The sequence below is a fragment of the Falco biarmicus genome, chromosome 1 (assembly GCF_023638135.1).
Source record: "Falco biarmicus isolate bFalBia1 chromosome 1, bFalBia1.pri, whole genome shotgun sequence".
Taxonomy (NCBI): Eukaryota; Metazoa; Chordata; class Aves; order Falconiformes; family Falconidae; genus Falco; species Falco biarmicus.
Genome location: NC_079288.1, coordinates 30816845 through 30844518, shown reverse-complemented (window position 1 = coordinate 30844518; position 27674 = coordinate 30816845). Strand labels below are relative to the sequence as shown.

Genomic DNA, 27674 nt, shown 5'->3' with positions numbered 1-27674 from the left:
TCTGCCACATTCTTTGTCATCATAAGCCACTCCTAAATATACACTAATGTATTTTAAACTCATTTTTTTGTCAGCCTTTGAATGCCTCTATCTTAAACCTTGCCCAGTTTGAGGCTTTATTTCCATTAAGAGTTGTCTGAGCCATTTTCAGGGGAAAGCAGATTCGTATGCTGCTGCATCCCCAAGAAGAGATGGTATTCACTTTCCACAAAAAAAAAGACACAAGTCTTGCAGAAATACTTGTTTTTCAGAAATATTTATTAAACTGTTAAAATGATTTACTGCCCAACCGAAAAAAAAAAAACAAAACCAAAACAACCAACCCCAAAAACCATCAGTGATCCTGCGCTTTGCAGACAGGATTGTTACGCCCCTTACCTGGCGCCTTTTCTAAAAGCAGATTTTACTTGAATATTGAGAAACAACACATGACAGATCTTCAAATCTTTTCATACTCTTCCCTACATGCCATCCATTCCGATGGCACTTGGAGTATGTAAACTCAGCATTTCAAACATGAGAGCGAAGAGGTTAATGCTAGCAGGTCAGGAGGAACTAATTAGATTTTTGAGGTAATGGGCTACGGAGATGAGTGGGGGAAGGTTGTACTGCTTAGTGCCATTGTTTGAAGATCTGACCCAACAATAGCTCACCATAGGGACAAGCTTTACATGCACCAGGCCAGGGCACATCCTTTGTGATACACTGGCTTAGGTGCTGGGGAAAAACAGTTCAGTCTGTGTATTTCTATTATCCCAGTTCATTGCTCTCAGCTGATTTCATAAGTGATGTGCTTATTCAGGCCGTGCATCTGCTGCATTCTTGCATTGTTTCTGATCACTGCATCTCTTCTAAATGTGCCAAACGAGTGTAAACTAAGCTAGGGAGAGACTCGACGGGCATCGTTCATGATTTAAGGTAACCACCTGATACAAACGTAGTGTACTTTTTTTTTCTAGTATGGAAGTGGAATCAAGATCTTAGCAACTTAAGTATCAATAAGACACTCCCCCCCCCATTTCAGAATTACTTTTCACACAAGGTGGGAAGTGGAGGTTTCATGAATACAACTTTCTCTAAGCATAAAACTTGATATGTTACCAAAATGTATCCAGGCAGAAGCTTACCTGCCTAATACCAGCACCAGACGCTACCGTCACTATTCGAGATGCAGATGTCTTACATGTAAGGCCACGTATCCCCCCCACCCCAAACTGCAGCGACACCGGGGGGCACAGTAAACACTTCACCTAGAACAGGCGGAAGGTCCATGTTCAAAACGAAGCACAGTTACAGTCGGGAGCAGAGCAGCACTCAGCCCACCGCTGCAAAGAATGCTTTCCTGGCACAGTGTCACTATAGATGGGCTAAGCACCCTTTGCTGCTCATACGCATTCCAGAGTCTCGGATCACCCTGTATTAAAAACAACCGGCCTGCACTAAACCCTCTGGCTCGCTCTCATCTAGGATTGCTTCAGGACCTCCTCCTGCGTTCAGTACCTGGGGTAGCTGGAGCTTTACGCCAGCCTGTTCTTAGTGCCTCTCCAGAGAGGAGGCTCTTCACAGAGCAGATGTCGTTGCTGGGGGTAAGGTGCCTGGTGGCAGCTCACAGCCCCCCATGCTAAGCCACACGTGCAGCAGTTGCCTACAGCCTTGCCACAATGAGATGCTCCTCACCAGCAGCGTGGTGCTCCGGCACGGACTCTCCCAGCACACAGGTCACACAGACCTCCGCACCCATCTCCCAAGCAGCTGCGCTTGCCCTCTCCGGCCTGGCCGGGTGCCTTTGTGGAGCATGTAGTGCAGAGGCAGGGTGCGTGCTGACACCGGGCTGTACGCAACAGTTATGTTGTCTGGGTTTAGTGTTTTGTGGTTTTTCTAAGTACAACCTCAGTCAGATCCAAGGGTCTCGCAAGCTCGATTGCAAAGCAGACCCCAACCACACCGCCCGGCAGTTCAGCTGGCAGTTAAGCCCCTGTAACTGCGGGCTCCCCAAACATCGACCAACGCCAGCAGAGCAGCCCACACAGATAAAATTCATCCGCTCTGCCCAAGTAGTGTTCAGGCTAGTCAGAGAAAATGTTTTGAGCTGGGGTCATCCCTCAGTCAGTTAAAATAGTTCATGTCAGCTAGTTCAGGATGTCTTTCACTCTGAAGTGAGGCAGTCTTACCTAGACTGAAAAGTGGAGCGTGACTTAATTAAAAACCTGTCTGTGGGAAAGAGATCCAATTCCCCCACAGCTGCTGCCTGCTGCTGTAGCAGGGGAAGTCCCTAGTAAGAAGGAAAAACTTCAAGTGTTAGAATTCCTCCTTGTAAGCAATTTGTTTTCCATTACTACTGCAGAACTCATGGCAAAATGCAAGGCACGCTCACCTCGTACATCGGTTTTTTCATGCTTTAGGCACTATAAGCAGCAAGGGAAATTTATACTCACTGTCCCTCTCAAGGCTACTCCAGTTTATCAATTTGTATCTGGTGGATTTCCAAGGGGTTACTCTGCAAAATGCAGGTGCCAGCTGAACCTGACAGGACACAGCAGCGCTATGACCTGCCAGGGAGAGTGGCCAGCTGTCGTATCCCTCTTAAAAAAAATTCTTACAGAAATAAAAAGCAAACAACCGATAGTGTTAACAAACAAGGTAAAAGAGTCTTTGCCACTAGATATTGTACACTGCAAACAAACTTCTAATAATGGCACAGGTCCTTTTTTTTTTGGTTTAAAGAAGCTTGTGTTACTGTAGTTAATGCAAGAACAAGACCATAGACTTGTTATTCAGCACAAAAAAGTCATCTAGAAGCTTCGGTGTCCCAGGGTATCAGCGACTGTTACTACAAAGCTTGGATTCTGTTTCCAGCCAACAGTCACCAAGTAAACGGTGAGGGATCCCTTTGGAAGAGTACATCTGAAACACAACCAGAGGTGTGCAAGGCAAACAAAAGTGATGAGCTGCCAGATTTGTTTACAGAAGCTTCTTCTTACTAGACTGTCGAGATCTACTATGGTAAACTGAACGCCTCAAGGTTTTAGTCACAGGTGCTGCAGGGCTTCTTGTCCTTGTTCAGTGTAGGAGTCATCTTTATTTGAATTTGACCATTCTCCGAAAGTATCCTGGAAGTGGACATTTTTCTGTGACGCCTGCATACGTTTCTTATCACGGGAGAAGAAACTAAACCTTCCAGGAAGGGAGGAGTAAGGGAGGGGAGGGAAAAGAAAGAAGACTGTTTATCATCCTGAAAACACTTCAAACACCCGACACGATACACAGCACAACAAAACACAGAGCAAAAAAATCTGCATCTGCGAAAATCAAGGCAGTGAAGCCTGATGGGAGTGCATGTCAAAATGTTATTAGAGATGAAGTCATTGCGATCTCAAGCGGTTTGGCTATGGAAGCTTCAAATAAGCTCTAAATGCTGTTGACTCTACAAGGTGCAGGTCTCATTTTAGATGTATATTCCCCTTCCCCAGCCCTGAGATACAGAAGCAACACGATACAGGTTAGTTTCTTGGCATAAGTAAAGTGGTATCTTTGGCATTAAATCCATATAATTTACCATAAAGCAGAAATAGAAAATGTTTTTAAGGGTGTCAGCAGGGAAGTTCATATGAAAAATAAGCCTCCATGTTTTTTCCAAGTGTACAGATTTTCATACATAGGCTTGATTAATAATAAATTTGAATAAATGAATAAATGCACATATGTGCATAAGAGTTTGCAGGATGAAGGCTGAACAAATGCACACAAGCGTGCACATCATTTCCTGTCACACGGCTTGGGTGCTCTGAGATAATGACGTACATGAACCAACAGCCATTTAATACAACAACAAATTGCCAGCTGACAGCACAGCTAAAAATATACAGTTGGAAAAATCCTTAGTATCATTTTATTTTGTATAGGAGGACGTTACTTGATTAGGCAAATTCAATGATTGTCACGAGTTCAGTACCAGAGGTGTTAGTGCAGTGTTTAGGTCTGCTGAGAAATGCAAAAGTTGTGGTTCCAGCTAGCAAGGGTTTGAATTGGCTGCACACCCTTTCGGTTTTAACAGTGTTCTGCACAGTACCAAGCACAATGCAGTTGTGCTCTAGGACAGGAACTGCTAAAGGCTTCCACAGTAAAAGATTATGCAAATATAAATTCAACTTTGACAGGTGATGGAATATTTATCATCTGGGGCATAAACCTGACCCTATGTCCATGCCCCATCCTTCCGCCACCCACGCTGCCTTAAGTCTCCCCTCAGTACCATGATCCCGAGGTCGAAGCCGCCTTGTGCGGAGCAGGAAGTTGTGCCTTCGATGTCTCTAGTCACATAGGAGGCTGTATTTGAGTGTCAGATGAGGTTTGAGGCAGCTTTCCTGAAAATATATCCTAGCATATGTGCAGGTAAGCATGATGATCATTATTAAGAATATTGAGAATATCAAGAATAATTACTTCTTGACTAAAAAGTGATAAAAAAAGCCACGCAAGTGCCATGCCAGATAACCAATGTTGCTAGCAGGACCTGAACTTTTGCATTTCCTGGCTTCAAATGTGCAGCCTTAATAATGAAAGTAGTCTTTTGCACTTAATTAGCCTCACACTTTTCTACTGCCTTCATCACAGGAGCTCATAAATTCACACACATATGCTATGTCTTTTCAGGGCTGGATCCAATTCCAGCTGCTAAAAGAAGTGTCTAATCACCAAGACTTTCTGCTAAGCATGTCTGGCCCTGCATCATCAGGCTTTACTGTCCTGAAGTCCCCACAAAGGACTGCTGTATTTACGCAGGAAGTTTCAAATGTCAGAGTTCGGTAATTTTTCACTTTATCATGAATCTAAGAGAAAAATATGTTTGTAAAAAATCTCTACACAAAGCAGAGGGCTTAGGCTTTTAAAATTCCTTCTGAAACAATGAAAATTGTTATTATCCTAGAAAACTCATGGATGATGTTTGGGAAAAGCATGTCTGTGTGGAGAGGATAGGAATTTAAATATTGTGTTGCTGCTGTAAATAGAAAGATCGCTAAAACAGCAGTTCTAATGCAAAATGACTTTGCATTAATAATTATCAGTAGGTCTTCCAAGGACAGACAAGAATAGGATGATAGAGTTGATTGAGAGTATACTCAATTACAAAATACATAATTAGAGACAAAATATACAGTGCATCGATAGAAAGACATGGAAACAACAGCCTATAACTAACACTGGAAATTAATGTAGATATCAGCCATTACATTCTGTAAGTCTAACTGATTTGTAACAAGTCATTAGAATGACATGGGTTTCTTAAAAAGCATCGGTGTGAATTGGCACACTTAGTAAGCAAAATTAACAGATGCTGGTTAAAACCGCATATTGCAACAATTTTCTACAGAGTAATGATTGGTTTAGCACAGTAACATTAAGGCAAAAGGTGATAAAATGTCAGTACTTGAGGATGAGCATGGAGGACTACAATGAGTTGTGTACTGACTGGTCATTCTGATTGGCACGTTGTTCTTCTGTGATCCCACAGGCAGCCGATGAGAATGCAACCAGCAGTGCGTGTTAACACAGGGTCATGCAAAAGGAAACCACGGTACCAAACATTTAAAAAAAAAAAAATCCTACAAGGGACACAAGTCTTCTTATTGGCTGCAATGTGGGATCGTCTGGAATCAATCCAGCTGCTACCATGGGCATTATGGCTGTAAAGATCCTGGTCAGGAAAGTACAGACACAGAAGAGATAAGACTGGAGCAAGGGAAAGAAAAAGCATTCCATTAAAAAGAAAAGAGGCAAACATGGTACATGGGGTTACTCTGAATTACCACAGGACACGTTACAGGGAGAGGTGGATCTGCATCACCCAAGACAGCTCTCCTCAGTGAAAAACTCTTTATTCAGAAAAAGCAGTCATGGTAACAGTTTAAATTGCTTTTGAATTTCTAAAAGATACCACTTTTCTGTTGTGAGGCAGCCTGCAATCTGGGTTGGATTTCATCAAGGTTTTACCACCTCTAGCAATGCAGAGCAGAGTGCACATTTTTCTTCCCGAGAGACAAACAGGCACATACACAATGAAATGAAGGATGAAGGTGCATGTTAAGAAATACAAAACAGGACTCTGCTGTCACTACTGGATATCTGCACAGAAAACAGGGTTAGACAGGACCAGCACTACAGTTAAAGATTTTACAGATGTTACGGTTGAGAGTTTCAAGTTAAAAAACAGTATCGCAGGTGAAATATTGAAATAACCTCCTATGCAAGCTGCTCGGTTAAAGGGCCTGTGTATCTGTTCCCAAAGAACCTGCGTTGCTTCACATGCAGAAAGATGCCAGCTGCAGGCAGCTGAATACTGATTTGAAACCTTGCAGCTACTCTAGCAGAAAGGCTTTCTAGCTGGCTAGCAGCAAGACTGTTTCCTTGTAAGAGTTCAGCACTTTCACTACGCATTATACAATTCATGCAACTTAAGAGGTCGAGAGCACGTGGGTAGGTGCTCCGTGCCCAGCCAGCCCCACACAAACCTGCCAACACACCTTCAATCCATACCTGGAACACCCTCTGTTTTTCTAAGGGTTCTCCTCAGAGGTTCTCCCTTGTGCCAAATATTTTTTTGAACTGTGGACTAATGTCAATTAAAGATTAAGTTGAAATCATGAGAGACATTTCACTTGTGACCAAATGCAGCTCTCCCCAACACAAGTCACTCTAACTGCTATTCTTAGATTAAAAATGAAAACAAACAAGCAAACATTGTATCATTAGCAGTAGCTAGCAGTTCTATTTTTATGCATTGTGGCACTGTCTGTGAGCTGCAGAAATGACACAGACACACCAGCTTTTGTAGACTGCAAGAATAGGAAGAAAACTTATGGCTGTTTCAGGCATTACATCAGTGGCAAACAAGCACGTATCCTTAAAGAGAAAACAAAAGGGTGTTTTCTGTTCAAAACAGAGGGAGCATTTTTAATCCTTGTGCTTTTCCTCCTCAGTAAAGCCTCCTGGTTACATTATTTCATCAAAATTCTGACATGTGATGTGGTAGGGACAAATGCAGAAATCAAATCCGTCTGAGATCAGAACTCAGTTAAGCGTTTGCCCCAAACACACAAACCTGGGGAGTTGAAAATAACTTTGGTTTTCCTTTCTTTGTGGGGATGCCGCACAGAATCACTTCAGCACATCTTAGATGGCACAGGCTACACATACATGTCTCATTCCTGAGATACTGTGTGGTCAAGGAAAAAAGGGCACATTACAGAGGCAAGCATAAAACTCTGGAGAGGATAGCAACACTGTTCTATTTTTGTACTTCAGCTTTTTGTTTCATCAGGAGAAAAAGTCTGAAATGGAGGGAAAAGCAATCCTGCTTTCATGTGTAAAGGCACTCTGCACGCAGATACCAGCCTTACAAGTTGTCGTCCCATCGCTAGGTATGGAGAGTCTCCCAGGGAGCCATATCAGAGGCGCTGACAGCACCCTGCCTGGGATGGGGAGAAGGGAGCTCTGGAGATGGCTCGCAGCGGGCGGGGACTGCAGCTGGGGTGGGAGGGCTGTTGTAACAGGACAGAACAGATGCTGTGCTTGGGTTCTTTGTGCTGCCCAGCAGTGAAATTTCCTGTTTTTTTAAAGCCCATCTACAAGTGCACTGTTGACAAACACACACACACACACAGAGGAGGAGAGAAAGAAAATAAACCCACACTGGACAAATCCTGTCATGACAGGCTGCAAGAATAAGACAAACTTGAAAACTATTACCATCCTCCGGGTTACCTAAGTAGACGGTTTTATTTTCCCGTATTTAATATGATGGCTAGGTGAAGAGAGAGCAGAAAGAAACCCGGGGACAGAGCATGACAGCTAAAGAAATTTCATCTTAACAGCAAGCTCGATACGTGCTTCCACTGTCTGGCAGAAGAGGACTTGCCTTTTCTGGCAGGGGCCAAAACAACATAATTTTATGTTTTGTTGCGTGCAGTTTTAGTTACATGAATTTAATACAGAGTCTGAGAAACAGAAAGATTAGACAGGTGTCTGAAAATGTGCATTGATTGAACGGTCTGATGCTCAACGGGTTTTCACTAATAAAAATAACCGAGGAAGAAAACACTACGATAACTGGTTGGAAACACTTCTGTGCCTCCTGCCGTGGCTCCCCGTGCTGCTTACGCGTGTATGCAGAAGGCAGAGTCAAAGCTAACACCTTGTCAGCACGTGCTCTGTCTTACAACATCGATTTACATTTTTATGCTGCCTTTGCTTCATAAATCAAGTGCGGAACCTGCAGTCAACACAAACTGCATAAGCCAAAACCAGCCATCCCTCACCACAAAGTACTAAAATAAACTTAAAAGCAAAAAGCAGCTTTACAGTGGAGATATTATTATTATTGTCATCACAGTTGCAGAACGAAAACTTAAGTCCAAACTCAAAGTGTATTTTCCTGTCATGTGAGAGAAAGGGTTCTCTCAGGAAACAAAGCAGCAGAGACAGAAGCTGGAGTTTACTGAAAATAACCAAAAGTGCCCTCCTGACTTTATGGTGTTTTGGATCAGTCCAGATCTTCCGATGGAACTTACTCTCACAGGGCTGCTGCTATTATTAAACAAGGACTGAAGGTTATGGACATGGGGACAAGATAGGAGAGCTTTTCATGTGGAAGCAAATGACTGTTCCAAAATAATTTATGCGGTTTAAAAAGTTAAGCTTCCGGTATCACAAAAATCCAAAGACTTGCTGTAAGGTTACAAGACTTAATTTGGTATAAATAAATTTACAAGGAGAGAGCTTCAATAGACAGATTGGTTGGCTAACACTGTGATTTTATAATGAAGTGATACACTAGCAAATGCACACCTCTGACAGTAAGCTTAGCTTTCAGACAGCAACATTAAATACTTCACCAGAAGGTGGGGTTCTTTAGAGCCATCCTCTCCAGCTGCAAATCTGTTCAGCAAACCAAAGGTTTTTGTGCTGTACACGTAACGCAAGCCAGGGTCTAAAGGCTTAGGTCAACGGGGAAATAGGCACAGAGAGTCATGGGGAAACCGTGCTCTCCGCGCCCAACTGCTGGTTTTGCTTGTAAACAACACTCTTTACACATCTTCTGAGCGTGACTTGGGGGCCAATGGTTTTTGACACCCCAGCCCCTTAGGATATGTGTGTTAAGGAACTGAGATTTGCACTTGAACAGGAGAATTGTTCCTATAATCCTTGCACACAGAGATCCAGCACTGACTTTCAGTTTGGGGCACGCAGGACAGGCTGAGCAGTGCTCTGGATATGACCACAATTAGTAGCACCTCCCTTTGGAGTATGATTACGTGGCCCAGACAGGAAAGCTCTCTAGGAAGATCAGGTGTCTGGGCTTAAGAGCTCCTCAGCTCATACCAGCTACAATAAAACGTTTCAACACGTGCTCTTTTTGTTAGCCTGAATAGTGTACTTAAGAAGGAAACATTAGGCTTCTTGGGCGTACCAGTGTGGCCCATAAACACGCACATGGAGTAGGGAGTACATCTGCACGTAGGGAGCAAAAGGCACCACAGGAAATAACCCGAGACTGAAAGTTGTCCCAGATCTAGGCAAAAGTTTTGCCCAAAGCCAACTGCTCCTTCTTGATACCTGTCAAGTGCTCCATCAGTGTCTCTCCCACATACATTAGGAATGTGGTTATCTTAATTTTTAAATTCTTTAAAATTGTCCTACCCATAAGAAACATGTAGTATTTGCAGACTATATCCAGTATCCTTAGAAAATATTCTACTTACAGTCGTTTGATTCCAGATTCAGGCTGAGTTGAGGGTTTTGACTGAATTATGGGCGTAGGTTGAGGGGATCTTGTTTCTTCTTCTGTCTCCTCACTTGAAAGAAAGAAAAGATAATTAACATTCTCCTCCCAAGCCATAGAAACACTTCAAGTTTTAAAATTCTATCTGAGGTAGTTCTGTCAATGAAGAAATGCAAAAAGATCTGTTCAAAGCTCACTGAAATCAATGGCAGGTTTTTCTGTCAGCCAAGGGACAGCACCTAGAACTGGGTCTCCTTTCAATATTTTCTTCCCATTGTGACAAGGAGAGGGAGAAGAGGCATGCATTAGATAAAAATTCTACATTTTTCTGTTATATCTGAAGTCCAAAAGTATTAAATGTTTGTAATCTTTCTAAAATTCAGGGGGAACCTAGGAGTTCAGGAAGGGCATCGTTTTTCTCAATTTTGAGGAACCAGATTAAAACTAACGCTGCATGTTTGCAATCTCTACTTTAAGCCTTTGCAGAAATGTAAGTTGTTGGACGCTATGTAAGAGCATATTTATTGTTTCTAGACCTGCCCTTTGGCTCCTCTGTGTATAGCATGCAACAGGAGAGGAGATCTAACTTACCTTTTGTAATATAAAAGCTCCTCTTGAAGTAAAAACACTTTAGATTTCAATTCATTCCTCTCGTGAAGGACATCCCGGAGCTCCTGCAAGGTGAATCTTGGACGATTCGGATCTTTTAAGTCCATTGCCATCTTTTCAGACTCTGAGAGGCAGTCATCATTGTTTGGCTCTCTCTAGGAAGTGAAATGGGCGTATAAATTGACCACGCAAGTGCATGTCTCAGAAGTTTGAAGTATTTATCAATCTAGTTCCCAACCTCTTCCTTTCAGCACTATTAAATCCTCTTTTAAGAGACACACAGCAATTTTAAGAGGAAAAAAAATGTACAAGGCGTTTGTTTTTCCATGTTAAAAGACACTCAGCAGCAAGAACAGCTCAGTGATCTGATCTCTTTGTTCTTTCCTGTGCACAGGTTGGCGATGACACACACAGGGCTGGTGAAACCGTGGCAAGTTGCTGAAAGGTGATCTGAGCTCTGTTTCACCTCTCTTCACCTGGGGTTTGGGGGAAGCTCACAAATGAGGAAGACCTAGGTGTAGTGACCTACAGTCGAAGCCCTGCGCTCACAGGAATCTTTCCTAGAGTTACATGTTCGGGAAAACAAGCACCAGTTGTTTCTGAACACAGGGTCTAACCTGAGCTGCCTTATAGGTGATAAAGTCTTTTTGTGGAGAAATTCCTGTGGAATTCAGACTGCCAGGAAGTCCACTGAAAAGGTATAGTCCAATGTTTGATAAACAAGCCAGTTTAAGGAATTCGTACTTCTAACAAATGGGGTAAATCAAACATCGGCCTTTTATATAAACACTGAAAAAACTGCGTAGCAAAGATCATGACAGTTCCTTCCAGCTCCTCCCACAGAGAGATGGCTCCTTTGGATGTAAACATATCAAGTGGAGATTTAATTTATACCCCTTTAATGCCTTTATTAAAAAAGCAGGATTGCCATTAGTACCAGTATCCAGCCACAAAGCAGAAGAAAACTGCAGATGCATGCTAGATGAGGCATTTATACACGTGTGCCCTTGTCTCTTCTTTTCCTCTGAGCAGAGTTCACTGGAAGCTTGGAGGAATTTCTCTCCCACCACCCAGCTCCTGCGGCTCCCAATGAGCCAGACCTTGCACGCTAGGCACACTGTCAGAGTCCCAGGCCTGTGGGAGCGCTTCCTGCCAGCCAGGTAGACTCTAGCACTTGCACAGAACTATTTGGCCCTAACTGCTTGTGAAAACATGGTCCGTAGAAACACCACACACCAAGATCATCATTCAGGTCCTCTACTGTTGTTCCACTCAGCACAGAGCTGAGGGCAAGTTAATGGCCATCACAAGCTTCTGGGAAGGGAACTCAGAAGCAAGACGCTGAAAAGCAACTGCAAGCCTTTAGAGGTCTGCAGGATTCTGAACAATACAAATAAATGCAGGGTGCTCTGTTCCAGCAAAGTACATTTGAAATGTAGCAAAGTACATTTGAAATGCAATGCTTTTTGCAAGGACTCACTAGAGGTCAGCTAATGAAATCAGAGATGCCAGCAGCCAGGTCAGCCACCTGCCCTTCTAGTAAGGATCAGTCTCAGACCTCCTGTGCTGCAGTGATGCCTCGCTAGGATGCAAGCTGGAAATTTGAGGAACCAAGTACTGAAATTCTTAAAGTCCATTTTTGTAAGCCTTATCCTACCCTCTTTTAAGCTCATGTCTTTGTGACAGTTTTTCTATCTATTGTTACGTGATTTCAGGTTAAACTTGGCTGGGCTACGCTTGGTGCAATACCAGTTTCTACAGCAGGGATTGCAGCCCTTGCCCTGCAAAGACAAAGCAGCAAAACAGTGCTCACCTGTCCTCTTGTTTGATTCACCCCTGTTCATCCAAATGCATTTATTTACACAGACTACAATAAATAAAGATTGATGCAACCTAACAAGAGGTTCAAAGGAAATTACCCAAACACACTTTTCTTCACGCCTCTAAATTAGCGTCTGAGCTGATGCCTCTTTTCTTTTGGTTGTATATTTGCCCCAAACAAGGTCTTTTTGCTAGATGTTGCTGAAATCAGCAGAGACTAAGCAGCCTGCAGCCAATGCATATGTATTTGACTGAAGCCAACAAGCAATGTCCATTCCAGAGCATGCAGCTATTCTAGCTTTCTGCTTGCCACTGCAATTCCTGTCTAACCATCAACCTGGCAAAGGGAGCGGGGAATGGCTCTAATTAGAAGAAGCGCCATTCCCGTGGAACTGATGAGTTAGAGAGAGGTAAAGAATGCATCCTTTCTCTCCAGAGACTGAAAACACTTTCACTCCTACTGGCTCTAGGCCGAGGCTCCACAGCCCCATTTACAAAGCTGGGTGTCCTGGCTGAATTAACAGCAATGAAATAATCCTTTTCATTATTAATACAGTGCGTGCCCAATTCAGCAGTGACATGTTAATACAACACTGGCTGTCGCAATCCAGGGGGGACCGGGGTACCCTATCAGCCTTTGCCTCTGCTTCTTGATGTACGTTCCTGCCTACTGCAAGTGAATTGGATGTTTCACTCGCTGCTGCAGTCTACCAGGCATTGACAACGCTACCTGGTACTGGAGCTCTTACCAGCACATCCAGCCAAACAGCTCTATATGATAGTGCTCCTCTAAGTTCTTCCATATCATGACACACCCCCCCTTTTTTTTTTTTTTTTACTCTTTAAGAGCTATTAGGAAAGGGAAGTACAGCACATTTGCTTTAGTAAGACAGAAGTAGTGTCCTATGCACAAAGAAAAATAATAGGAACCATATGGAGAACTAAAGGATGTAACAGATCAGAGATGCACCCTTTTCTCAGGAAGCTCCCCTCAAGTTTGTGTTCCTACTGCTCTGATCTCAGCACCAGCTCAATTTGCAGATTGTCACTTTGCCCCTTCCTGCAAGTACTTGAGTAAGCAAGCAGTACCATTTCAGGAACATCTCTGCCAGTAACGCTTCACAAATTCCAACAGAAAGCAAAAGTGGAAATAAGGCCAGAGTTGGTTCCTCTGAAAGGTGCCTTCAAATATTTGTATGTTGATCTGGCAGCAATAGACCAGCTTAGTCCTGACAGATTGAATGTGCCATTAGCACTGCAAGGACCAAGCGTGCAGAGTTCTGCACTGCCTCTGGGACCACTTCTGACACCATTTCCTTTCTACTGTTGTTCACATGCCACCTGGGACCTGGTAGGGCTCACTTAGTTGTGTACCCAGCAAAGCTTCAGCTCTTCGTCAGCCGTTTATCTTTTGGAAAACCCTGACTGTTTAAGGGATCTGTTTGTTTTCCTTTGGGGGAAGGGGCTGATGTGTACAAACAAAATGAAGCCAAACATAGTAATACAGCACTACCGAAACACTACCTGCCTCCAGTAAAAACTAACAGCCGATACTCCACAGATTCTGGATTGCTTCACGATGTCTTTAATAGAACACACTCTTTTGAGGCAATGATTTGTTCTGATGTCTGGCAAATTCTGCAGCCTAGCGCAGAACCCAAAGGTTACACTCCCTAGGACGTATGATGGGTAGCCAAGTCTAAGTGGAGAGCTGTTCTCTGATGCAGATATGCCACTGCTATCTTGTGCTGCCACTCTGCCCTAACGGGGCCTTCCCTGACACAGAGCAACGAGTGACACTGCTCCCTGTGTGTCACACCTGAACACAAGATGTCCTCAAGTCCCATCGTTGCCTCTGATGTGTGCCAACCACATTTATCCAAAGAAGAGGTACTTGGTATGAAGTCCAAAGCTTTTTAAAAGGCTGTTTAAGAAGTGATTTAAGGTGCCTCTTACCTTTACTTCCTCCTCCCCATTCTGGCTGTCCTCACCCTGCAGTTTTTCCCTCAGTTTCCCCAGCTCTGCTCGCAGGTTGCCCATCTCCTGCTCCTTGGTTTGCAGATATGCTTCTAACTCCACCTTCTGCTCAATCAGCGCCTTCCCCTGAGCCTCAACAACGGTGATCCGGTGCCGCAGGTCATGGTTAATTTTCATTAACCTGTTCTGTTGCTGCTGAAGCTGCAAAATATCGATGCAGAATATCAATGCTACAGGTCGGCATCCATTCAGCCTTCAGCCACGATGGCTAAGTCCCAAACATCATATTAAAGAAAAAGTAGTGGGTTCCTTTGAATTCATTCAAAGGAAATTGTGTTGAATTTATTCTGGAAAATTCTCCCCCCTCTTCACTCCCAGATTAGTTTTTTTTAATATCTAATTATCTATTACAGTTGCAGTCACCAAAATGTAATTGGTTTCTAGAGTAAAGAGGCATTTTTCCCCTGGCACAGGGAATTCTCCATCTAAAAGATAATCCATCACTTGTGATACTGTGTTTCAAAAAAGCAAACTTCAAGGATAGGGCAGCTTATGGGATTCCAAACCAAATCTTAACCCAGCGCAGCAGAGAGAAAGCCAGGGCAGAGGAATCCTTAGCATTCAGTTTATATTGTATTTGCTCTGAGCTCTTGGCTCTCTCGTATGACAGGATGTGACCTGCTAGACACCAATTTGAAGGACCACAGCACCTGCCAGAGGCGCTTGCCTGGCCCTCACTAGCACCAGGAAAGCCCTACGGCCTAAGGAGATGAGGCAGCGTGAGGATGGGAAGCAGGAGATGGGTAAGGAGGTCATTCCTCCTGAAACAGAAAAAACCAAGACATCACGTGATTCCCAGAGTCACAGTGGAGTCTGTGATTCATCTAAGACTAAACCCGGGTGGATCTCTTGTGCTGTGGTCCCCAGGTCCACCGATCCCCTCAGTGACCTTCTGTGCACTGCTGGTGAAAGTGACCCGGGCTGGGCTCAGGCCCCTTCTTCCTACTCTCTTCCCATGCAAAGAGGGATCCATCCTGCATCCCTGGTGTGGGACTGCATGCGTGGAGCCCCTGCTGCCAAACTCTGCCGAGAATACACATAAAACATCCAGTAGCCTGCTCACCCACAGCAGGGATCTCCGGGTGGGGTGAGGCGTGGGGCTGCTGAGGAAGTTTGCACTGTCAAAGCAGAGAGAGGTTCAAGAAGCGAGAGACAGTTCCCTCTCTAGTTCCCACGAAGGGGAGAGGTATCAGGTCTTTAAGGAAACCAACCAACCAACCTGTCCTTCCCCCATCTTCCTCTCCTGTTACACTGGTTTCCAGCCACATTTCCAGCCACGTTCCAAGTGTGCCTGGTCCTTCGGAATGCAGCAGAGGGGGGGTGTCTGTGCTGAAGACTGCCTACTCATTCTGGACACTCCACACTTACACACACTTCAGTTACTGGACTAATAATCTGGCATTGCCTACAAATTCTGCATTAACTTGAAACTAGGCTGCAGAAATATGGGCGAGAAAGAAGAGAAACAGGAAGACTAAGAGCCACTTACAGCCTCTACGTCCTCATTTTTAAGTCCAAGTTCCCGGTCCTTTGCTCTGATTTCATCCCTCTGTTTATCTACCACTTCCTTCAGCTTCTTCATGACTTGTCGCTCTCTCTCTGACATTCCTGGTTAAAAAAAAGAACACAGAAGAAAACCTAAGGACAATCAGGAGCTGCAGAGACTGAGAACAATAACAGTAAGAAATATTTAGGTAAAGACTCTGGAACTTGGCTGCTGATAGAATTACAAAGAAGCTGTTGGAAGATGCTTTAAAGGTTACTTCAAGGGTAACAGGGAACATAGATGACACAATCCACTCTGTAAGGCCACTGCACAGAAAGTCCTTTAAAAAGGAAGCAACAGTCCACAGAGACATTTATGACAGTGGAGTGACACTGCTACATCTTGCTGCCTCAGTAGTTTTACACCAGTGTTCGCACTATGCCCCAGGGAGCTTGGTTATCTGCACGCTAATCTGTAGAATCAGCTGGCCAAGACCCTGTGAAAATTGTAAAAAAAGATGGTCTGGATCCTCAGCAAGATTTAAACAACATGTCACTATTGTGGACTGCATCTGGATCCAAACTAGCTGCGGTGCGCTGGACTAGAATGATTTTATGCTGAAACCCAGTTCTGTGTTGGGTGAAAGGGAGAGAAAGCAGGACCTTCAGAGGGTGCCCCCACCCTGAATCTAGAACAGAAATGTAGTCTATATTATGGTCATGTATTTTCTCCTCATGTTTTGCAGCCCTTTCCCCATCCTGTTGTGTGATAATTCATATTTAGAATAACTGTACTTCAGAGAAAAATTACTACATGGAATTCCACTTGTGAAAGATGTTTGGAACATTGCCAAGAATCCAACATTGATCCTGTTTGAAAATAAAGGATTAGATTAACCTGAAATCTGACCAACAAATCATTGGGAAACGTCATAAATCACAATACAGGAGGCATTCTTCCATTATATTATGCCGTTACGGAGATAATCAGGAACTGGCACTGCAGTGATGGGCTCTTCAGAGCAAACACAGACCAGATGATTTAAGTCGGTGAGATAATAAATCTGCTACACTAACTCTGCCTGGTAACTGCAGAGAGACGTGCAGTCTGACAGTCCTAAACTATCACGTACAATCACGTTCCACAAGACCCCATACAATGGCTGGAAGATGAAAGCCTGTGACCAGGGCAGAGTGTGGCTGCCCTGGCCGAAGTCCAGTTCAAGAAGGAGCTGAAATCTAGGGTCTGCTGCTGTCTTGCTCTATTACCTTTGGCAAAGTACTTAGTTTTGTGGGTCCTCAGCTTCCTCCATTTACAAACTGCGAGTGGTGATAATTCACCCATCCCTCCGGGGCAGCTGGAAAACCAGTTCCCACATCAGAAATATGCTGCATACACATAAAATGTATCCAGCCAGTCAAATCTCTACTTCAATATCAGCTCAGGCTTTACGGTGATGTTCTTCCCTCACCAGAGAAGCCCACAGTTGCTCCCATAAGAGAATGTAGGCTGCATGCCTTTAGGAATTCCACCTTATGGATCACCTACAGCTTGAACCTATGGATCACACGGTACAGCAAGACCAACCTGAGAGAACGAGAGTAACTCTGGTGCACGTGCACTCCTGCAGCAGCTGTGGGCTCCCAGGCAGCCATAAAAAGCATACCACTGCAAACAGGGGGAACAGCAGTTCCAACCGCTCATTGCTAAAGGACCAGAGTTACAGTACAGCACAGAACAGGCTCTGCAGGGAAAAGGACTGGTGATCACGGCTGGCCGGGAATCTGGTTCAGAGGACACATTCCCATCAAACCCCAGAAAAGAGCTGAGCATGACATGGTGTTCACATTCTAGTATTACATTTGCATCTCTTTTAATTCTGTGGTAAGTTTGCCTGCTCTGTTTCTGGACCCTGCTCTTTATCATCTCTCTGCTCCAGGTTCCAGTTCTTTGCAGGCTTCTTCGCTGGTAACAGCTCATACCCACCAGGGAGGACAAACAGACGCTGACACATACTGCTACTGAACTCTTCTAAAAGATTCACGCTTTCCTGTCATCATGCAGGTTTAATACATCACCGCATCCACAAATCTCGCTACAGGCTTCTGGATCCACCCTCTGTAGCCAGTCTCTGGGCTGGGGCCTAAAACATCGGCTGTATTTAAAAACAAAAAAACCCGAAAACTTTACTTTGAAGTACAGAGGGACTGCAGTGAAACTTTAGACTGGTGGTTTCACCCCAGTAGGAGCTAGGAATAGTGAGTGCAGCTATATTCATTAGTACTTGTGAGATGTTTTGAGATCTCTACATAGCAGGTGCTATTTAAAGAATAAAGTACCATTTCAGTGCTGACTGCTTTTCCTCCCACTGTGCTCATTTTTCTCCCTAACATTCGATGAACCTGAAAGACTTCAATTGTGTGCACAGATCACCACGTTATCATTTTTATTTCAAGAGGAGGGGAAAGGAAAGGTGGGAAGTGTTCATGAAACAGTCACATCCTCTTCCATTTCCTCAGGCATTGGCAAAGGGGAGAAGGAAATCATTAAGCGCCCTAAATGTAAAGTAATTATCTCTAAAGGATTAAAACTCTAATAACTCCAAGATCTTAAAGGGCACACCCAGCTGGCTTCCTGGGCACATCCTATGAGCAGCTTCCTGTGGACTGCTGTGATCATAGCATTGTTTGGGCAAGAGAAAGGAAAGCAGCTAAAAAAACCACCCAAAACAACAAAAAAAACATCCTTTATGTTTAGGGACCTCTTTACTGTTGTGTTTATACATCTATCATGGCAGGCCCAAGGGCCAGCCAGGGCCTGTGGCACTACACCACTGGCCAAAGACGTAGAACAGAAGTTTGCCTCCACTTTTGAAAGAGAACTGTAGGTTCCTCAGCAGCAAAAGGGGTTCACACAACTGTTGCCATCCTGCTGCTTGTCTGTATTACCACAGCCAGAGGTAGCAGCTCCCCTCAGCAGCCTGTCTGTCCTGTTTGACACATGTTGGGTCAAGTTTCCTTGTGGCATTTTACTAGGATATTCCAATCAGACAGCACCATCAAGCAGCGCTGGGTTTGAGCTTGGGAGGAGTAGCGTTAATGGATGTTGTAGACTCATCTTTAACTCCTCCCGTGTATTTTGCATTCTGCCACACACCCTTTCACACGAATCCTGCTCTGCTCAGACTCTCGGCAGTGCTGCAGACCCTCTGTGCAGAACACTCCTGTTTAAGCAGGATTGCCTCTGCTCCTCTCACAAACACATTCAATATGCTAAAGCATGGCTCTGTAAACTCTGACGTGACTATTAATTGGCAAGGACTGAATCTCAGAGTCTTGCACACCCAAATCACTGGCCTCTGTTGCCTGTGCTAAAAATAACTCCTTTAACTGTCTGGTGAGTAAGCAGCGAGCTGTTAATCCCAGGGGCTAGCCGCTAAGGGGAGACATGATCACAATACTAAATTGTGCTGATACGGAGACTGGAATCTGGTCAAAGTTAGTCCAGCTAACAAAGTATTTAGCTTGAAAACCACATATCAGATCAAGTGATGGAGACTGAAAAAAACAGCATGACTGCTTTTTGACACTAACCAAATAAGTCATGAGACACATCTATCCCCAGTCATTAATGACAAAATTTCCTGAAAGGAAAACAGTTGGGTTTGATATAACAGGTCCCAATAATACGATGGGCTTGCTATAAACTAATATGTTTTGACTTAAACTGATGATTTGGGCCAAAGAATATCAATGATCCCAGAATGTGATCTCTGGAACAGCTTTATGGGTTTTGTTTGTGTTGTTATACTTTGGTAGACACAGTAAAAATAACATGAAAAGTATGCCTGGCATTTGCTTGTGAAGAGTACAGCTATATTTAAATACAAGCACATGATCTGCAGTAGATACCCACTGGAAGTAAAAAAAAACAACACAACAACAAATAAACCAGAAGAGAAAACAAAGGAGAAGCTGGTTCTTTATGTCATAGTCTTCACAGTCCATGACTCATCACTGCCATTCTGAAGTTTTGCATAGAGTGTGCAAGGCCAATGTTGAGCTACTTCTTTGCCATTGACTCCTAAATTGAAGGTGCTGCATTTGTTTTTAGAAAATGATCTTGAGAGGTTTAACAATTTTTACTTTTTGAAGATTTCATTATACTCCTCCCAGGGCAAGTCAGCAGTACTCAGCCTCTGGGAGAAAGCAAGTGCAACTTCTGTGAGGTTGGACAGTTTCATCCAGCTACAGCAAGCCTCAATTTAATCCCAGCTTACCTGTCTGGAGAAGGATATCCCTTTGCTCCTAATGCTTTACTGGAGAGCTGTAATGGCTTAGCTGTGTGGTCTGGTTTTCAGACTGGGCAGTGACTTTGCACGCTACACACAGGATGCTAAGCCTTTGGAAGGAGCCAGGACTTCAGCGCAAATCAGAACAGATCATGAAAGTGGTGCTGTGGCTTGAAGCAGTGGACCAGAGTCCTGTTCATGTACAAATAGTTCAGAAAGCCACCGACTTCCAGACTGACTCACCATCACAGGCATACCTTACTGCTGGAGTGATGCTGTTACCACTCTCAGCTGCTCGCCCCATCTCTTAGCTCAAGGCTGCCTCATCCCCAAAGCTGTACGGTCATTTTTTTTAAACTCCTCAGCTTAAACCCCAGCAAAGCATCACGAAATGGAGTTGGCACCCAGCAGCCTCAAATTATGCACTGTGAACTGTGGAGCAAACAGATACCTCTTCATCTGCCCCTGCTCTTGGGAAAGGAGCTGCTTGCTGAGCTGTGGGTGAGCTGAGGATGGCAACCTGTACTTGAAGCTCAAGATACAAGATTCCAACTTCTGCCTCAAGAAAGAAGTTGCCCACAAATTGCTTGTTTCAACTCTAGAATTCACCCACTCCCTGGATTATAAATCTCTTCACTCATAGCCAATTTAGAATAAATCCCAAACAAGTGAGGGAACCCTAAAGGCAGGTAAACCAAGTAAAACCAGCCTCTCCTATGCTAGGAGAATATAATTATATTATCCTAGAATATCTCCATATGGTGGACTGACATAATTCAGACAAAGAAATCTTGATTTGCTGCTTTACAAGCACTTATCCTGAATAGATCAACAGTTGCACCTATTTTTGTGCATAACAGTGTGAAATAAATATTGCTGAATGGATTATTCCACTTGTATTGGAAAACATAAGGAGGGCTTAAGAATGGCTTTTCTTTCCCTCCTACCCCCACCTCTTAAGTCTTCAGTGTCATCATGTATGCAGAATTTTCTATTCAGGTAAAAAAAAAAACCCACCAAACAATCCCCCAAAATCCAGACCTGCATTATTCTATAGGAAAAAAGCCAGAATATCCAGTCAAAATATTTTGATAAAGTATTGCTTTTTATAACAAAAGCAAGTACTGAACTTGAAGTATCAAACTTGCCTTCATGCTTCTGAAATTCCTCTTCTGTGAAATTAATGTCTTTGTGAGACAAGTTTGTCATCAGTTGTTTATTCTCCTCCTGCAGCTGTGCAATTTGGGTAAGAAGGTCCTGTGCTTCCCCTCTCCAGACATCCTCCACCAGTTCTAATTCCTAAAGGGCAGACCGGGACAACACATTTATATTTTTAAACACAGTAAGAGTCTTTGACTGGACTATTTACAGATCAAACTCATAGCAATCCTACTATGATTCTTAGAGAAAACAATTAAATGAGACCACTTTGAATTTCTTAGAAGAGTTCTACATTTCTAAGGCCAGCATGGAGGTACCAGCTATCACAGCCTCCTTTTGCTATATGCTGAAGGTAAGCACACGAGGAGACAATTCCTGATGTGAACATTTTTGACGTGCAAGTTACCCAAAGGATGGCTCCTTATGAGAACCAGAGTAAGGGGACTGCTGCGTTAGACAAGATAACCAAACGTGAGCCACAATTACCTCCTGCATCCCAGGAAGCAGCTGCAGAGGCCGTTATAAACGCCCCAGAAACATCAGACAGCGTGTGCCAGGGGAGCCAGCGTTAGGCATGCTCATTCTGAAAGAGCAGCACCTCCAGTCTAAATTTCTGTTACAAAACACAGATGTAAAATAACGAGTGCGTGCTGCAGCGCAGCAAACCCAGAGCTCCCAGCCCGCATGGTAAACACAAGACAAACCCATGCTGCTTCTTCTGTGGACTGTTCTATATGGAAAGTCTCGAGTGGCATCTGTGCTAGTGGCAGTGAGAGCAGTCAAAACAACTCCCATTTTTCAGGACACCCAGTGTGTCAAGAGCAGCTGTCCCCAATCCCCGTAAAGGTCAAATCAGGACAGAAAAGCAGAAAGTCCTCAAGGAAAAATCAGTTGTATTTACAGCTTTACCGGTTCTGAAAGCCTTTGCCCTAAACCACACTCCTGCAGTGGGGGGCATGCTCTGCTCCGTTTTCCCGGATGCGCTTCCAACAAAAAAAAGCTGCAAATGGCTGGAGCCAGGCTGAGTCACTCGCTGACTTTCACATTCATCCAGCATGGCCCTTTCCTACCTAACAACAAACCACACTCAGACAACAACCCCGCCAAGCACAGCGCGAGGCTAAAATAAGCTCTGCTGGGAGATTAAAGGATAGCTTTCTGCTTGGAGTGCATGCTCTGATAATGGGAAATCATGTTCCTACTGACTTTTGGATCCAAAAGCCATTTTATTCCAGCATTTGTTACTTTTTAGAATGCTTGCTAGAAATTTTGCAGAAAACACTATATGACACAGAGATTATGAATAACATAGGTGGTGTAAGCTATGCAGACTTCATTATTAAGTAAAGAAAATTTCACTAATCACCTCTATTTTGCTTGAAACTCTTTATCTTGAGAAAAAAGCAAATGTCACAATACTCACATTGCCAAATACCTAGACTATTTACAGTGATGCTGCCTATTATGACTCTGTAGCTAAAATAACGCAGTGACCTATTTTAGATAATAAAATAGCACATTCATCAGTTATAGGCATACTGATAAAAACAAAACAGAAGGCACACAAAACCCCACGCTATCTAATTGTTTACATGCGGCTGCACTGTAAACACACAACTATGCTAAGGTTTGCTGAGGCAAACTTTCTTACTTATTGCTATCGAAGACTCCAATGAATTACAGCAGAAATTAACTTCTGAACCCTCATTAGTAGAAGTATCAGAGAAAGAAGGTACCACTAGGTGCCAGCCAGCTCAGGAAACTCCAGGCAGTGCTAAGCCAGGTTTACAGGCAAAACAGATTGACGTGTAAAGTTTAAGTACTAAAATCTCATAAACTGATGCTTGCAAGGACCACTAAATGCTTGTCTGGATGATTCTCTGGAGGCTTTCAGGGCACAACTATTTCTCAGCCTCTGGCTTTTTCTGCTTACCAGCATCTGTCCTGTGAAAGAGTTAAGTCTTCAAACCCTTGCGCTGGAACACAGATGATGGGACACTACTGTTCTGTAGGGACTTTGTGCATTGGGAATGTACTCAATCAAAGAAATATGTTATGTATCATGTACTTTTATTTTGTCTGTTAACATGCTTCCACCAAAGCATCACCTGGATTGTCTAAACACTGCCTGAGCCACTTCACGACTATTAGAGAAGCTGGCAGAGTGGAGATGGGAGATGGCAGGGAGATCAGTTGGCATCTGTAAGCACAGTGCTATGCAGTTGATGTGTTTAGGACACTTTTTTTTTTTTTTTTTTTTTTTTTACACATATATGAACTTCAGAAGTACCTACACAAAACATCACCTTGTGCTGCTACCAGCCCAATCCAGTATTCAAAACAGCATTTTGCAAGTACCCGAGATAAAGAACTACGGTTGACTGTCCCTCTGAAGCAGTGGGGAGGTCTGACTTGGGCAGGTCTCCCCAGAGGTGACATGCCTTCAGGAACCTCCTGGCAGCTCGGGCTCAGGAAAAACTGATTTGGTTCTAGCAGGGGGCCCAGACACAGTACGGGACCAGCACAGCCGCATGCCCACTTGCCTCCACGTCAGATCTGTTTGAAGGGCAAAGGCACAGGTCTGCTGCATGTCCTTGCACTATTCTCTACACATTCCTGTTTCCTACTCTGGGCACTTACCAGGGCTTTATACATTAACGATCTACCAACCTTTTCAGACACTCTGCCCTGAGACTTCCTCTGCAAAACGTTGTGGGAACTACCCTGGAGTTTCCATATACTAAGTCAAAGTTCCCTAGATGACCCTTTTTTTAAAACATGAAACTTGTATGTGTTTAAGCTAAAGCCAACGTCTTGGAATCTGAGGTCTTCCAGAATTTCCCTGTCTCCGCTTTATTCCAAATCTGTGCATGCAAGCAGGAATGGCATGAGGCAGCTGTGAGGATTTAGCACAGCCGCTTACTACAAGTGCCATTACTTGTTTCAAATCAGTTATCTGGGTGGTTTAAAGAGCAGATCTGCTGCTTCCACTGCAGTAAGCGAGCAGCTCGTGCTGTCCCACCACATGAGGGTAACAGGATATGGGAAATGATCTCTGCCTCCGGCTTCCATGGGAGTGGGGTCAGGGAACACTGTGGTCACCCCAGATCAAGCCAAGGTACAATATCCCATCATCAGCGGTTAGAGCAGGAATCTGGGCGAGTACCCTTTCCTACTCTTCAGCTCTAACGCTGCCCTGAAATCGCTTGGTTCTCCATCTCTCTCCTATGACTTGCCTACCTGAGTGTGGCAGGAAAACCGGACTGCTAAACCATTCCCAGCTCTGGGGAGAGGAATGCATGACTGTCCGTGACCTTTCCTGGCCTAGCAGGAAGCAGCACCATCCCGCCGTCCGGAGAGGGGATGGAGCAGGAGCCCTAACCAGCGAGGCACCACGGGAAGGAAAAGCAGTGACTGGGGAAGGGGTGGAGGAAGGCGAGGAGGAAGGAAACTTCCAGGAGGGCTGGGAACAAAACCCAACCAACGACACCCCAAACCCTCAGGGATGCCAGGGCAGCATCCCCGCCGCGCCCCCCGGCTCCGCAGCCCCCGCCCCCCCCCAGCCGCTTTGTGTTCTCCCCGGCGCGGCGGCGGGGCCGGGGTCCCGCTCTCCCCCCGGGGTCCCGCTCTCCCCCCGGGGCCCCCCGGCCCCCGCCCGCACCTTCTGGTGCTTCCGCTCCTTCTCGATGCGGTCCATCCGCTCCAGGCGCAAGCGGTCGAGCTCCAGGCGCAGCTCCTCCATCTCGGGGTTGATGTGGTTGCGGCTCACCAGCACCTCCAGGATCTCCAGCACCCGCACCACCTTGGGCATGAGGCGGGCGATGGCCTCGCAGCCGTGCTGGTCGATCACCCGCTCGAACTCCTGCCCCACGGCCGAGGCGATATCGTAGACGTCCATCACCGTCAGCTCCGCCGCGTTCTTCTCCAGGGCGGGCGGCGCCCCGCCGCCGCCGTCCATGGCTCGCCCGGCCCCGCGGCACCCTCATAGGCGGCGGCGGGGCGCTGTCCCGGCGGGGCGCCCCCCCGGCAGCCCCCTGCTCCGCACCCGGCGCCGCCTCGCCCGAGCCGCGGCCCCGCGCAACTCCCGCAACTCGGGCCGCCGGGGCGCGGGGGGGTGTTTGAACTTGGCCGGGCGGCGGGCGGGGAGCGGGGCGGGGGCGGGCGCGGCGCCGCCGCTCGGGGCCAATGGCAGGGACGGGGCAGGCCCCGCGCATGCCCGCCGGGCCCCGCTGCGGGCGGGGGGGGGCTCTGCCCCGGTGCGGTGCGGCCCCGGTGCGGTGCGGCCCCGGCCCCGGTGCGCGCCGCGGGGCGGGTCGCGGCTCCGCAGGCCTCCCTTCAGCAGGCCGCTTCAGCTCGTGGCACCAGCCCTCCGGGGCCGAGGCTTCGCCGCCCGGGGGGGTCGGAGGGGCCGGCAGTCGCACCCACGCGTGCCGAGCGTCCGGGGTCCCAGCTGGGCGCCACCCAGCACCGGAGCGCGTTGGCAGCAGCGGCAGGGCCGCACCGGTGCGGCTGCGGCACCACGGGACCCGCGAGAAGCGCCTGTGCCAGAACCTGTGTACCGGGACAGAAGGGCGAAAGGGGGTCGGTCCCCCGCTGCAGGGCAGACCAGGGCTGGCAGGTGGCTGCAGGCAGCCGCAGTGGCTGAACGAGTCATTCCGCAGGGCGGCAAGGGTCTGTCGCTGAGCGGCTTGCCCCTCGCCAGGGTCCTTAGGCCCTCACTCTGCCAGAGCAGACCAGGAGCATCTTTATGCCTGCACACGTGCTCAGAGTACTCCTGGAGATTTTATACACACAAGTAGTTTGGTGGCACGGATCCACTTACAGAGGAATCCAAATGAAAATGTATTTTTCTGGTGAAGTCTGTCAGTATTTTTTGCCTTCAGGTGTGCCTGTGCACTTCTAAATGTTCTCACTCTCCCGGTGTCGAGTAAGAGGTGCTCCGGATGAGTCTTTACAGATAAACTCAACATGCCCTGAAATAACTTTAGGTCCCAACCCTCCTACTTGCTCTATGCAGCGCAGGAATAATACATTGTATTTTAGACAAGATACTATGAAAATGTCAAGCACTGGAACTCGTCAGGAGAAGTAAAACTGGAGTTGCAAAAGCTAAGCTTGGAACAACTGGTAACATGCTACGTCTTGTGAACACACCATTCATTCTCTATTTTTGGCAGATTCACAATGGCAATGCAAGGGAACGGGAGATACAAATGATGTATGGTGCAACACTGTGACGCTGAAACTTTATGCAATACTGTCCATATCTGTTTCTGTCACCAGTTACAAAATTTCAATCTTCCTCACCAGGTGCCACTAGGCACTCACCTTCATTGAACTGAGCAGCTGGGAGGGTAACAAAAGTCTCCAAACATCAGAGTTTGACATTCAACTGCCTAACTTATAATAATAATTAATGATATCCTATAAAAATATATCAACATATCGTTCATTAAATTTATTGCCACAGTTGAACACCGCAGGATATTGTATAAAGTTCCAGAGAGAGTATGAGGATGAATAATGGCATGGTCATCCTTTCCTGGCACAGACTGCTTATGAAAGCAGGAGAAGGGGTAGCAGTGTGAACAGAACATTTGGAGAACACTCTGGAGTACCTCAGGGGAATAGTTGTGCTGTGACATCATTGTTTTATCGAAGTTAGAGGTGAGAAAAAGAGTTCATGTCACCAGAATTCAGTACTAAATGAGTTCCCATTGTTAAGTACAAATGCATGTGGGGGGCGGGGGGAAGTAATAATTTAGAGAACGTGCTAGTGGCAAGGCTAAAACTACAACTGAAAAACCAGCACAGCACTTCATGCTGTGGAAAGGAGAAGCTTCAAGGCTGGCTTGATCCAAACTCATGGAAAATGATGGAAGTATTGCAGTGACTCAGCAGGAGAGGTCTCTTATCCAGTTGCGTACGTGACCTGCAACTCTTCAAGTTCATGCTTCTCTTGCTGAAAGCTTTCCTTTCCACACCCTGAGCCTGCACCAGTGCAGCCAGCTCTGCTCGCTCAGAACTGGCAGCTGGAGGGAGAGGAGCAGAAATTTACTGATGTAAACCAAGTGTTTGGATTACATTGATCATACAACCGATGACAAACACAATCTCTGAGCATTACCAGGAGTACAATTGCTGGCACTCACTTGGCAAACCCAAACACATAAATATTTTACTAGAAAGCCAGATTGTGCTTTAGTCTTTAAATCTTCTGTGGATAATTAAAACAGCTAGTCATGAAAACAGACTTCCTTAAGCTCAAGCGCGACCTTCTGTATTTCTGACTGGAAGCGTTAATTGAAAATTAGGATTTCAGCAGGGCCAGGCAAGGAACCGCTGTTTATGCACAGCGACCCCGGGTGATGCAGGAGCCTGCTGTGCACCTTGGCTGGGCTCCTTGTGCGCCATGAACAGCCCCTGGGCCGGACTCCTCTGGGACTTCCTCGATGGTTGGCCGCTCCCCAGGTCGCTCCCTTACGGTACAA

General features: G+C 45.6%; 1 protein-coding gene across 3 annotated transcripts; it reads right to left on the bottom strand.

Annotated features, from left to right (window-relative positions):
* Positions 1-237: 237 nt before the first annotated feature.
* Positions 238-25412, bottom strand: RILPL1 (Rab interacting lysosomal protein like 1). Of its 3 annotated transcripts, XM_056341428.1 has the most exons (8): positions 24845-25284; positions 21171-21321; positions 15735-15853; positions 14165-14386; positions 10370-10542; positions 9759-9851; positions 5608-5695; positions 238-3174 (listed from the first exon to the last, which is right to left on the bottom strand). In XM_056341428.1, exons 1-8 carry the CDS (start codon positions 25139-25141, stop codon positions 3169-3171), a joined length of 1149 nt encoding a protein of 382 aa, XP_056197403.1. In that variant the 5' UTR covers positions 25142-25284; the 3' UTR covers positions 238-3168. The 3 variants fall into 3 exon arrangements, with proteins under 3 accessions (XP_056197403.1, XP_056197393.1, XP_056197383.1); XM_056341418.1 differs by lacking the exon at positions 5608-5695 and having other exon boundaries at positions 24845-25360; XM_056341408.1 differs by lacking the exons at positions 5608-5695; positions 21171-21321 and having other exon boundaries at positions 24845-25412.
* Between the last annotated feature and the right edge of the window lie 2262 nt (positions 25413-27674).

Bases quoted from the DNA above. Each gene is read 5' to 3' on its own strand.
- RILPL1 (XM_056341408.1), bottom strand. From the start codon at position 25,397: ATGCGCGGGGCCTGCCCCGTCCCTGCCATTGGCCCCGAGCGGCGGCGC. The intron at 9,852-10,369 runs GTAAGTTAGATC...CTTTCTTTCAAG, and splicing joins GAGCTTTTATATTACAAAAG to TGAGGAGACAGAAGAAGAAA. The intron at 3,175-9,758 runs GTAAGTAGAATA...CCTTCCTGGAAG, and splicing joins GAATCTGGAATCAAACGACT to GTTTAGTTTCTTCTCCCGTG.